This window comes from Olea europaea, unplaced genomic scaffold (assembly GCF_002742605.1).
Source record: "Olea europaea var. sylvestris unplaced genomic scaffold, O_europaea_v1 scaffold1137, whole genome shotgun sequence".
NCBI classification, from domain to species: domain Eukaryota; kingdom Viridiplantae; phylum Streptophyta; class Magnoliopsida; order Lamiales; family Oleaceae; genus Olea; species Olea europaea.
In genome coordinates, this window is record NW_019228757.1 from 493126 (window position 1) to 507023 (window position 13898).

General features: G+C 34.5%; 2 protein-coding genes across 3 annotated transcripts; one reads left to right on the forward strand and one right to left on the reverse strand.

Annotated features, from left to right (window-relative positions):
* The first annotated feature begins 1465 nt into the window (after positions 1–1465).
* Positions 1466–3597, forward strand: LOC111373520 (glucomannan 4-beta-mannosyltransferase 1-like). 2 transcript variants are annotated; one of them, XM_022996060.1, is made up of 5 exons: positions 1466–1841; positions 1964–2128; positions 2557–2670; positions 2774–2970; positions 3049–3597. In XM_022996060.1, the coding sequence occupies exons 1-5, from the start codon at positions 1761–1763 to the stop codon at positions 3344–3346; spliced, it is 855 nt and encodes a 284-aa protein (XP_022851828.1). In that variant the 5' UTR covers positions 1466–1760; the 3' UTR covers positions 3347–3597. The 2 variants fall into 2 exon arrangements, with proteins under 2 accessions (XP_022851828.1, XP_022851829.1); XM_022996061.1 differs by lacking the exon at positions 1964–2128 and having other exon boundaries at positions 1467–1841.
* A 914-nt stretch (positions 3598–4511) lies between these two features.
* On the reverse strand, positions 4512–7697 carry LOC111373521 (putative late blight resistance protein homolog R1A-3). Its single transcript, XM_022996062.1, has 2 exons — positions 5699–7697; positions 4512–5543 (listed from the first exon to the last, which is right to left on the reverse strand). The coding sequence occupies exons 1-2, from the start codon at positions 7618–7620 to the stop codon at positions 4577–4579; spliced, it is 2889 nt and encodes a 962-aa protein (XP_022851830.1). The 5' UTR covers positions 7621–7697; the 3' UTR covers positions 4512–4576.
* Positions 7698–13898: the final 6201 nt, after the last annotated feature.

A 13898-nucleotide genomic window follows, 5' to 3' on the forward strand; every position in this document is an offset into this window, starting at 1 on the left:
GCATTTCTTCCCAGTATTTCACGCGTCCTCGCACACAATGGAGAACATTAGTGATGAATACATGCATTATTGGGAAACAAATATGTTCCTCCAAGCAGAAGAACTTCAACGGTAAAATTTTCTCTTCACTTAATATTTGCATTCATGTTTGTGTTTGTGTCGTTGTCACGTGTTCATGTAAACCTGAACCCCCAACACGAATTCTGGGTTGCCTTTTATGTTCATGTCTATGGAATATACCTTAATGAAATTGGTTTGATCTTATCAGTTATTTGGATGAAGCAATTCCTACACCCAATGATTCAAGCTCAAAAGATGGAACACAGTCATCATCGATGGCCAACAGAAGCATTGTTTCATAGAGGAATAGAAGGAATAACCTCAATGAAAGGCTCTATGCACTAAGATCAGTAGTTCCCAACAGTACGTACTAAGGTATAACATAACAAATATATGTTACATTCATCACTTATTCCACCAAAAAAATAAAATAATGATTAGAGCATGTTTGTGTTGGAGCATCTAAAAGAGTAGGCAGTTAGAGAAACTTAAATATCATCTTAAACATGCGTCCTCATGTGTAAGCGGGATATGTGTTGAAACATAGGCTAAATTTCATCGAAAATCAACTGTTCAATTTTACTATTTGATTGGCTATCCAATCAATCAATTATTAATATATCATCAATAATTACATATCATTTCAAATTTACCCTCGTGAACTTCAACACTAAACCACTAAATTGATTACACGTTAATAATTAATTGGTTAGACAGCCAATTTGCCTACAAAATAGGATTGCAGATCTCAACTCTTGAACTATTGACAAAAGATTTGGGTTCACTACATGTCTGATTAGAATTTAGCCATTGTTTAGTATAAATTAAAATCTAGGTAAAAAATTAAATAAAAATAATTAATTAATTTTAATCATACATTTTATAGGATTCACAACTTTTCAATCACACATTTTATCAAAACTACGTCAAACATGGGCTTATTATTTATTTTGACTTAGATTTTTATTAATTTTTTTTAACTAAATAAAACAGGAGCATAATATTGTTCGAAAACAATCTCTAAATCTGTTTTATCAAATGCCATTGAGGTAATGTTAAATTATCTTATTGGAGACATGCTTGCGGTGCATAAATTTTGCTAATTGTTTAATAAATTTTTTACATTTTTTTTTCAGGCTAATGAAAAGAAGAAAGATCTTTTGAAGATTAAAATAGAAACTGCCATATCAGCTGTAAGGAAAATTCTACTTAAACATAATTATTGCACATAATAATGTTCGTAATGTGATATGGCACTCATCCGATTGTTGATGTGCAAGTGTGACATTTAAATTAAATGTTAGATCCAATGCCACGTATAATTATGGACACCACTATGTAAACAATTATGTACATGTAACACTTTCTTCGAACTTTCTTTAGCTGTAAATGCTCCCCACAACGGTAATAGTGAAGTCTGCACTACAACAAAAACAATCTTTTACGGTACATGTCGTGAAAAGAGACTAATTATTTGATTTTGGTTTATTTCTTTTTCTCGCCACTGATGGGATCTCTCCACTTCCCGTAAGTTTCAATGAACCCTAACCTTCTAATCCGGACTTCTGACTATTTGGTATTATATTTGTTTGTTTGGATTTTTGGCGATTTTGGTTAAGATCAGTTTCTGGATATTGCTTTAATTTCCAAGTTCTGGTCATTTTTTACTGGGATTAGCATCTGGGAAAAGAAAAATTCATATGTATTTTTTGATTTTTGATTGCGAGCTGCTGAACGTGGCGCTTCTGGTGCAATTATCCCATAAGTTCTGTGCAAGTCCTGTAAGTTCATTATGTAACAACTATGGGATCTATCTATTATTCTATAGACTTTAGACAGTGTTGCTTCCTGCTACCTTCTTGCACATATTGATGTAGAGCTTCTTTGTTTTTCCCTTCATTAGATTGGGCAAGTTTCAAACGTCCTGAAAACTCAGGGGGCACAATTAATATTCCTAGTGGTCCTGTTACACGCTGCAGCATTTTTTTTTTTTTTTGGTTACTGGATTTCAAAAATATCATTTGGTGAATCAACTTCTCGTACCATTTCTATAGAATGTGGAATGCAGGTATATCCCATCATAGTTTCTCTTAAAAAGTCCATAAATTTTGTTTATTTGTGTAACAACATGGTTTATTTCTTGAATTGGAGATGCACTCTGTCAGCTACATGTAATTGGATCAATGTCTTCATCTATAGTTCAATTCATCAAATTGTATTTCATCTTTCAAAACTTTTACTGCTTGAAGGGTGTTGAAAGAGGTTTGAGAATCTTGTTATCTCATTGCTTTAGATGCTTGTTTTTTTATAGTTCTACTTCTCTGCCATCAAGGAGAACAAGTATTGATGTTATAATTATAAAATCTGGAGTGTTGAGGGCTACATGGTATTGACACGACTACGACTGAACAATACAATAATCAAGATCTTTTTGATCTAAACATGCTTATCTTTTAACATATTTCAACTTCTAATTAATATTTAATTCCTTATTAGGTGAAAAGCGAGATTCCTAGTATGTTTAAAGCCTTCCGTTTTCAGCAGCATCGTTGGTTTTGTGGTCCTGCCAATTTATTCAGAAAAATGGTTATGGAAATTGCCAAGAATAAGGTTTGTTGGATAACATTATAATTTGTCTTTGGTTTTTTTTGGATCTGAGGACCTGATCTCATCTGACAAGGAACTCAAAATCTTTTGTTTTTTGATTTGGCAGAAAGTATCTCTATGGAAGAAGTTTTATGTAATATACAACTTCTTTGTAAGGAAGATCATTGCTCACACGTTCACTTTCATCTCCTACTATGTTGTACTCCCATTGACAATTTTGGTACCTGAAGTTGATGTTCTGAAATGGGGAGCCATTTATATTCCTTGCATCATCACAGCTCTAAACTCAGTCGGAACTCCAAGGTCGGATTTTGTACCAAACGAAATGCTGAATTTGCAGTAAAGCTGCCACCATACTAATGAAAAATTCTGATTTTTCAGGTCTTTTCATTTATTGTTTTATTGGGTCTTGTTTGAGAACGTGATGTCTTTTCACTGTAACAAGGCCACCATCATGGATCTGCTCGAGGCTAAGAGAGCTAACGAATGGGTTGTTACTGAAAAACTCGCAGATGCTCTCAAGAACAAGTCCAATGCCAAACCAGCAGATTTACTACGAAATTTACGTGTAGAATGTATATATATAAAATTTGTTTTATATATAAACAAGTGCCGAGGGCTGGTGGACATATATAAAATCTATTTATATATGATTAATGTGTATCTTTTTCTTTTGTAATTATTATGGGTTTGTTGATGACCAAATAGACAAATATTTTTAAAAAACTAAATTAACATTTACGGTGTGCGTGTGCACGCCGTAAAAAGTGTAAACTCACTATTTACGGCAGTGCATGTAAAAAGTGTAAACTCACTATTTACGCTGCCGTAAATAGTGAGTTTACACTATTTACGGTGTGCACATGCACGCTCTAAATGTTAAGCTTTTACGGCATGCTTGTAAACTCCGTAAAAAAGTTATTAATGGCGTTCTTTGCATGCCGTAAAAAAATCTTCCTATTTACAGCATTGCTTTATACGACATGCGACCGCACGCCGTAAATGACTTTTTACGGCATGCATTGGACACTGTAAAAAGTCCATTTTGTTGTAGTGATGTTATCATAATGTATAACATATTTACCACCATAAATACATTTTTTTTATAAGTCTAAAAATTTACGTATAAGAAAGTTTACTTATATGTAAATTAGTATAAGTTCGCCCCTCGGGTTTTAACTCAGTGATGCAAATGATTGGAGTGAGGTAGTCTTAATATTGCTGACAACTGCAGTGTTAGGGTTCGATTCCTAAGATATGAAATTGGACTCTTTGTGAACACTAGTGTACGGACAAGCTCTTGTTTCCTGGCCTGCTGGGACACATCCCGCGATTTACCTCCCTCACGATACTTCAAGGGGCGGACAGTGACGACTCTCAAGGTTGGGGTTCAATCTTTTTAAATTAGTATTAGTTCGTAAAATGAATAAGGGCCGTGTCTTTGTCCTACAAACCTGGTGATATTTCCCGAAGTTTCTTTTTATGGATTTCCCTTTCTTCTTCATAGTTTGTATCCAATAAAATGTAATTTAACTTTTTATAATATGTTTGATTTACTTGCAGCGTTAAGTGCATGTTTATATCGTAAACTAGTACGTGTAGAAGCGTAAGAATATGAAATTTACGAGTTTTATAATTTATGTTGATTCATTATTGAATGTCACAAAATTAAGAATCAAGAACTTAATGATTCATACGAACTATTAAAATTTGATCACATAATTGAGATAACATAATTTTTCATTTCATTAATTCTCTTTTTCAAAATAATCGGATTTTCTTATTTATGCAATGCGATAAAATAATATTCTATAAGAAAATTTTAAAATACCATATAAAAATCCTAACACAAGATATCAATTGAAAAACTATTATAATCAAAACCTGTAGAACGAGGTTGTCTTCACAATCAAATGCTTTGGATGGTCACATCAAACATTGTATTACCATAATCTAGTTGTTCTCGACGAATTTCCCAAGCTGAAGTTTCGACTTTTTTGCCACAATAAAGTACCTTAATCTCCTGTATTGTTGAAATGTAACTAAATTCAAAAGGAATCTCCTCCAAATCTATGCAATCTCGCAACACCAATCGTTCGAGTACAGGAAAATGATTGTGCGACGAATTCCATTGTTTGAGCTCCAGGCGATATAATTGAAGGAATTTGAGTTTTTGGAATTCGTCATCTTTGGTGTCCCAAATTTCCCCCTCAAAAGTTTCTTGTAATTTCAAAATCTCCAAGTTGGGCAATGTCCCAATTAATGACATTTTTTCCCAAGGCAAACCGAATTTAGAAAGAGTTAGCTTTTTGATATTCCTAGGAAAGTTAACAACTGAATAATCACCTTTGAATATACCTCTCCAAGTCATTGTTAGTGATTCAAGCCGAGGAAGAAAGTTGAGATCAGGGCAACGATTGTCTGGAGATGTGCATTTAAGCTCACGAAGATTTGGTGAGCATCTTAAGATTTCTTCATCTTCCAAATCAACGTAAAAAAGAGTTTGTAGGCTATTTATTCGGGAGTTATCACATTCCGTACTGAATCGTGCAGGGTGAGATCCTCGTCCAATACATAGATGTCTCAACTTAGGCATACAGGGAAGGTATGCTGGTATTTCTGCATAACAGTGTCTCACAACAAGAAACTCTAGGTTTTGGAGTCTGCTTATTGATGACTTTAATGATGAAATATTCAAACACCTCAAATCAGGCATAATTTTGATTCCCAGCTCAGTAACAACGCTACTACCGGGTACTGAATCTGAATAAAAGATCCTAACTTTTTCTGGATTGTAAAGAGTGGATAAGGCATTGGTGAGATGAAGAGACCGATCCATGCACAAGCGATGACGATTCTTAGATATCAAAAATTGACTAAATAAGTAGATTAATAATATGGAGGATCATCATCAGTTTAACCACAGCAACCAGCAACAGCGACAGCAACAGCAACATAGTTACCATAAATTAGTAGGATAAATAACAAAAGTAAAATGAGAAAGAATTTGAAAGAAAGTGAGTAAACTTACTGTTGAAACAGAAATCCTTCATCTTCTACAGCTATTTTCCTGCACATGTCGAGTATTAGATCGTGAAGAGTACATGCTTTTACTCCATTGTCACTTCTTCTTTTGGCAACTTGCAGCAGGCTCCTATTAATTAGGTCAGTTAGGTACTCCTCTGCTACATCTTCTAGGCTCTTTTGCTCCCTTCTCTCTATGAAATCTTCAGCTATCCATAGTAATAATAGCTTTCCAACTGGAATTTCCTCGTCTTCCTGGAATGCACTAAGATAGAGGAAACAAGGCTTCAAGTGCTTTGGTAAATGCCAGAAACTAAGTTCCAATGAGGGAATGTAGTCATCAGCTTTTTGGGAAATAAAAGCACTTAATTCTTTTGCAACTCGTTGCCATGAGCTTGCTTGCTTCTCCATATTCGAAAGAACTCCAGCTATCGTAACGACTGAAAGCGGGAGTCCATGACAATTTTTTGCAATTTGCATTCCAATATCTTGCAGTTCCTGAGGGCAACGTTCTTTCTTGAACACATTCTTCTTTAATAAATCCCAACTTTCATCTGTTGACAAGAGAGGAGGTTCAATGATAACATGTGAAATTTCCAATGCCACATTTTTCAGCCGACCGGTAAACAATATTCTGCTTCCATTTCTATCCTCTGGAAATAGGCTTTTCAAATCATCCCATGCATTTGTATCCCATAAATCATCCATAACAATGAGGTATCTTCTACCCTTTAAACTTTTGTAAAGACGTTCGGCCAACTTTCCTTCATCTTCTATTTCTGAAATGTAGTCTCTGTTAAGGTCACTTAAGGAGCTCAAAATGTCTATCAACAGCTTTCTCTTATTATAAGTTTGAGAAACAACACACCAAGAAAGCTTATCAAAATAGTGCCGAACATTGGAAAGTACGTATATTTTCTTTGCTAAAGTAGTCTTCCCAAGTCCAGGCATTCCAGCAATTGAAATAATCTGGCGGTATTCTGGTCCTCCAAGAAGCTTGCTTGCAATTCGTGTTGTCATCTCCTCAAGGCCCACCGGCGTCTCTTCTACGATGGGAATGCTTTTATCTTGGGATGATGATACTTCAATTGGACTTTCTTCAACTTGTAGGCTTCCAATTCCAAGATTCGTTGAGAATGCAACCCAACGATCTTTGATCTTCACTTTCACAATCTCAATCCTTCTTAACAGAACAAAAACTGCCCGATCCATTTTTCTCGCAGTAACAGTGTCTGTTGTGAAAAAGAAAGATTGCAAGAAAAGCCTTACTTCCATAAAAACATCATCAATATCTTGCAATATATGCAGGTTCTGTTCTCCGTCTCCAACGCATTCGAATGTATCAAGAATAAAAGTGGACAGAAATTTCAGTTCCTTCAGAAGAACACTGACTTGATTACTCACAAGAACATTGGAAAGCCTTTGGCAACTAAGCAAAATTCCAATAGTTTCAATAAGAAACTCGATGGAATCTGCCCATATAACTGATGCATAAGACCCCACAAAAATTCTCTCTACGTCCCAAGGGAGATCCTCAGAAGAAAATTGAAGGAGGTAAAGCGAGTTTTGCATCGTGAAGAAGTTCTTAAGCTCTGGCATGAAAGAGAGAATGATTTCTAAAAAGTTTTTGTAATCTTCAGTCTCTCCATGTAAGATGCAAGCGCAGGCCGAATCATCAAGAAGCTCCAACGGCTCCCAAAATCTGTTGTTGGACTGCGGTATTGACCCTATTTCTGGATCAACATCATAATACCCTGAGTCTCGACGATCGTACAGTTTTGTTGCATATTCGAGAATAGCCAAAAAGTGTGGCCCAAGCCATTGAAAGCTAACAACTTTTTCTCCTCCATCGAGCTCTAAATCTTGCAGATGGGAAAGAAGATCTGAGCTTGTGACTACAAGTGACAGATTTCGGTAAGAGAGACCCATCAAGTATTGTTGGTTGAATATTGTTGGTTTGGGCAGAGAGAGAGATTAATGAGAACGAGTGTTTTCACATAAATGTAATAATGGACAATTAATACATCTCTATTTATATTTGGTTTCTCAATTCATTTGACAAGTTCGTTGAAGGCTAGCATTTGACTAATACAATTGGCATTTTTTAAGGAGACACTTTCAGTATCTGACGTTGAAAAAAAGGGCTTTTCGAGTGGTGAGCTATAATAACAATGAGTTATTGGTACAAAATATCCCTATATATAGTGTTTATTGTGCAAATCGTCCCAACGTTGTATTTTTTTATTTTTATTTTTTATTTTTTGTATTTTTACCTCTATTTCAATCTTTCATTACGAAAATCATCCTTTTATTCATTTCCATCCAATTTCTCAATAAAAATTGTGAAATGACGTATATACCCTCATATTTAAATAAAATAAAAACAAAAAATAAAGAAAAATAAAGAACTAATTGCAATCATACTCCACATTTAAACAAAAAAAGTATAAATGAGTTCCAAATAAATTATTAAAAAAAATTAAAAAAAAAATCTCATCCTTTCTCCCCTTCCTTCTCCACCACCACCACCACCACCACCAAACAATTTCTAACACTATTGAAGGAATCAATACTCCAAATTTAATGCAAACGACGCAGCCATATAATTGAAGGATCAAGGAAGGGAGGCTGTGATTTAATCTCTCTGTCCCCAAAAAGTCACCTTTCATAACAAAAAAGAAAAGTTGCAATAAATTTTCCCCAAAACAATTATATTTGGAAATTCAAATCACATGCAAACACTAATTTATTGTTTTGGTCACAAATGAAATAATTCATTCAAATAATAATTAACTCATTTTGGGTTTTTATTGAATTTCAACAATTTCTTAAAGTGGTTAGTTGGCAAGTCATACAGTGATTATGTGGAAGATTCTTTATGATATGCCTTCCCTTTAAACATTTTTTTTTTATCAATTTGAGAAATAACAAATAATTAAATGGCGAAAATATGGAACTAAATTCAAAAGTTTAGTTACTCAGTTAAAACTAAAATAAAAGTTAATCCCTGCTGATGAATTTACTCGAAAAATTAATAATAGTGATCAGGTGATATGGTTTTGATCAAAATGGATCCTCCTACATTGTTCTTATCCTGAGCATGTAGTTTATACACACACACACACACACACACACTTCAAACTGGCTTAAAGAAAGTCTCGTGCAATGCAATCATTGCATTTCTATCTTTGATTGAGGCATGTGCACGACTTTTGATTCAAATATCTCGATAACTATGAGGAAGTGCACATGCAAAAAAAAAAAAAAGAAAAAAAAAAAAAGAAAAAAAAAAGGGTCTCTTCTAAATTTTTTATTAATCATCTACCCCGTCCTATTATTATTATTATTATTATTATTATTATTATTATTATTATATAATCAAGAAACATGGGTCATAGTGTACAATTAAGAAAATGGGCCTTTCAAGAAAGTTGTGAGTTTTAATACAAAAACATAGGTCGGTGTGCTTTCAAGAAAATGGGCAATTTCATAAACTACAAAAACATGACTAGAACAACTAAAAGCAAAGGAAACGGAAGGGATATAATTATTTTACGTGGAATGAATTTGAAGGATCTGTTTTGAACGTATATAAAATCTATCATATCAAGCTATAAGGCTGGATAAAAGATGTCTTCTTCCTCAAAGATTGTATAATCAAAAGAAATCGTGGGATAATGATGTCTAAGAAAAGCTGAATTTTTAGTAGATGGTTCATATTTGGTGCCATGTATAAATAACCCCGCTATCACAGACATTCATCATCAATAGTGAGCTTTCAACGCTCACGGTCTGCCCTATCTGAACTCGACCCCTGAATTCGTCATTGCTATCACATATAATAATAGTAAATATCACGAACTTTTGTATAAAAAAAAAAAGGTCAAATAATATAAAGTTTGAATAAAGCACTATTTAATTACTCAAAACATAAAATTATAATGAATTTGGACAGGAGAAAGCTAAAGAAAAAGAGATCACAACAAAACTTTTTGAAACTACGTAGAAGATAATTAGAAATGATACGGATTGTTTGGTAAAAATATGTTTTGTAAACTTGTCGCAATTTTGAGTAAGAGATCCGCAATTAATATTTAAAATTATTGCAAGTCAAATGCTAAATTCACGTAACCTGTCAACCATTTTTACCAGATTAACGTGGTTGTTCGTGAATCAATGTTTTGTTTAGTTCATCTAGAGAACCGAGTTGATTAATCAGCCAATTCAAATCAGGTTTAATAGTAATGAATGGGAGGTCTATGCTTTCTATAACGAAATATAATATATTATACTGATTTCCCAGTTCAATATTATTAAGAGTTGTTACATTACTCATAATAATAGATCTAGATTTCTTTTCATGTTTTCAAAATGAAGTTAGACATTTTGTTTTTTATATCATGTTGTGCCTTCAATTGTGTGATTATCTCAAGTTGGTGACAGCAATACGAACTTTCGAGTAAAGACACTAGTCCACTTGGATTCCACTGGATAAGAAAATGTGAATTTAAGAAGCATTGAATTATTAACTTTACTTGCTTGACACTATATACCATGCTAGTCTTATGTAAGTATGTAATGTGCCTCTCTTTGAGATATAAAAAAGTGACATTATTGATACATTATTATCTCAAGAGGGTTGAATATCCCTTTTAAGAATTTTTTATAATTGGATATAGCTAAGCACTCAAGAATTTAGTAAAGAATTTACTACATTATCATATTTGTGATAGATCACAAATTGATTATTTCATTGATGAAAAAAGTTACTTAATGTTAAAGATGTGAGTGGAGGATTAAAATGTGTTAGGCCACAATAGTGGACTAACATAAAAATAAACCAAATGGAAATTTTAGTAATTTTGCAAGACTTGAAGGCTACCTTTGCAAATTAAGACTAAATGAACCAACCTTTTTTCTTTTTCATGTTCGTTTTAGTAGATAGACTCAACCACTCAACCTCAAACTCTATGCCAAGCTAATCAGTTAGTAGAGGGAGAAGTAGAAAATAGAAAAGAGAGAAGTCATCCAACCTCAATATTTCAGTGGTTAGTGGTCCCGTTGACTTGATGTCAAACTGAAGATTCAAAACTACAGACTTTCAAATCTAGAAGTTTAAATCGAGATGCACTGTTCAGTTGAGAGATATAACCTTCTAAACAATGACAAAATTTGGTGGAATACTTCTTTGTTGAATTTAATTTGGCATCTCCAAGAATTCATCATTGAAATTTTTGTAGTTGTTGGATGCCTCTATTTAATACTTGGGCCAAATCTTTTGTTATCGTGTTAGAGAGATTCCATCTTTGATAGATGATTTATTGTTGGTTTGCAAAGATTTTATGTTCTTGATAGTATTGATTAAAGAACATTGTATTCCGATGGTTGACTTTTTTCCTTTGCTTGACAAAGGATTTTCCACGTAAAATAAATATTTTATCACTATGCAATAACATGTTTAGATAGAGTCTATTAGGTGCTTTAAACAACAAGAGAGACAAATTTTTACTCTTACAGTTATCAAATAAGACCCACTCAAACTTGAGTAGCCCGATGACCACTTGTAAACCAAGACCATATCAATATCTAGCTGACTTGGAATTTTTATTCGTACTTTCCAAACAGATACAATTAATACTATAGGCTTAAAACAACATCATATCACTGCACACTAACATCTCATCATCTAACTAAGAAATAAAACAAGACCTGCCCTCGAGGCATAGCCCAGTGGTGCAAAGAACATGAGTGATGTTATCTCACACTTTGTTGATAGCCGCAGTGTGGGGGTTCGATTCTTGAGACATGGAATTGGACTCATTGTAAGCGCAGTATACATGTAGCTCTTGTTCCCTGATCTATTGGGGCACATCTCGTGATTTACCTCCCTCACAAAACTTTAGGGGAGGGATGGTGGGGACCCTCAAGGTTGGGGTTCAACCTTTTTTTGAGAAATAAAACAAGACCTTTTCCAAGCGTAAAATTAGAAACATACAACTATGACTATCTCCGGATTTTTACTCTTGAAAATACATCTCACGTCCAACAACGAAGAGGAAAAAATTCACTAAATTATGTCACTATTTAGATGGCAATATCACATAAATGAACGGTTGTAAACGTACAAATGTGAAGATTAATGTGTTGTGCAAATGTATCAAAATTTCAAGTAGATTGGACCACGATTCACCGAATACTGAGGTTTGATCAAATTGTGACAATTGTGGTTTTGGTCTCTAGTTTTGCTTATGCTTTATTTATGGCTTATTTTGAACTCCAAACCGAGGCACTTCGACCAAATGGAACACAAAGAAAGTTATGGTTCTTAAATCATGTTAGCCTAAATTACCAAAGTAACCCTTTACGTCTTGTAAAATATCAAAAGTACCATTCATTAGGGGTGGGCGCGGGTCGGTTCGGTTCTAAAGAGAATCGAACCGAACCGAATTTTTCGGGTATCTAGTAAATGGAACCGTCGGGTCCAAATATAATTATGGAACCGTTCGGGTTCGGTTCGGTTCTGTTCTGTACTATAATTAACTTTTTTAACATTTATAAAAATATTATATAAATACAACTAATGATACATTCAATGGTTTTGAAATTTTAGATACTGGCAAACTACCTTGTTCAAATGATCGCTATGATCAAAGCTTCGGTTGGCGAAGGTCACAGCTTCGATCGGAGGTCACAGTGTCGGCCGATGATTGTATAGATTTTGAAATATTAGCGAGGCTGCAAGAGTGAGTGTGAGAGTCGAGACAACGTTATGCACTTTAATATTTGTGTTTAGAGTTATTTAGTGGATTTGATCTTGCTTGGCTAAGAAATGAAACAATAAAATGGGTAATTGGGCCAAAAATTAAAAAATTAGAAATGAAACAAATTATTGAGCCAAAAATTTGGATTTAGAAATCGTTAATTTGTTAATTTGTTTAGAAAAAATTAAAATTAAAATAGTTCAATTTACTCAATATAAAAAAAAAATCAGAAAGATTCGATTCTTATTCGATTCTTCGGTTCTTGGTCTAGAACTGAGAACTGAACCGTACCCATCGGTTCTCAATTTAGATACTCGTTCGGGTATTTAATTTGACAAGAACCGTCGGGTTCGGTTCGGGAGATTTGCCCAGCCCTACCATTCATTATGAATTATTATTTCCCACTAATACTTTGTATCCCAACAAATAAACAATTTTTATCAAACTCCATTGCCGACCAAACAAAAGTTGTATTGAATGCAGAGAATAAACTAATCTGTCCCTCCCTGCTATGACTCATCATTTCAACTTATTCTAGTCTCCCAGCCAACTTATCGAGCTGCAGAAAAGAAAAAGTCTCAAGTATCAATTTCTCCACTTTTCCAACAAGAATGAGTAAAAATAAGGGGGATATCGAAACTGTGGAAGTCAAAGAAGAAGAGTAAAAGCGAGCTAGGTGATCAAGCTGTTCTGTGTACCGACTTCTCTCGCCATGGCTTGTTCAACCCGCACCCATCTCGAATAGCCTATACCCCATGTTGACCCTAAAAAATGTTGCCAACAGATGCTGGTCCCACCCGCGCACACGTGGGCGAATGTCCAACACGCTAAGACATGTAGACGGTCTAAAATGAGCGATTTAGAGGGCGTGGGAGTAGCCCAACGATGCAGGACGGTGACGTTCGAAATTCGACAGGTTGTTCGTGATCCGATTGTACAATAATTACCAACCGGTATTCGTAAATGTATATGTAAATGTATATAAACTCGATTTGTGTATTGCAAGTAAATGAGAGAGAGTTGAGTAAAGTGTAGTTCTTTGTATTGATTCTTGCATTAGCCTTTTGATGTTACACAAGGGAAGTATTTATAGTGGTACATGTGAAATGGGAGCCCTTGGATGAGGTGACACATGGCCTTATCTCTTTAATTTAAATATCTTATCAAGCATGAGGTTTGACTTGCTAGCTTGTAGCGCATTTATTGCTTGCGCAGAGTGCCCATATTAGTGACAAGATTTGACCTTTATGTTTATGACAAACGTTCCATCAATCATTCGAATAAGATCTTTATGCAGACGATCTCTTGGGAGAAGTGAACATGGAGGACACTTCCTTGTGGTTCAGAGGCTCCTGCATTAGCTTCGGGGCTTCGGTCATTTCACACAATACTTCCGCTTGAGGGCTTCAGCTATCTTCAACTAGTTTCAGCATCATGGCTTCGGTT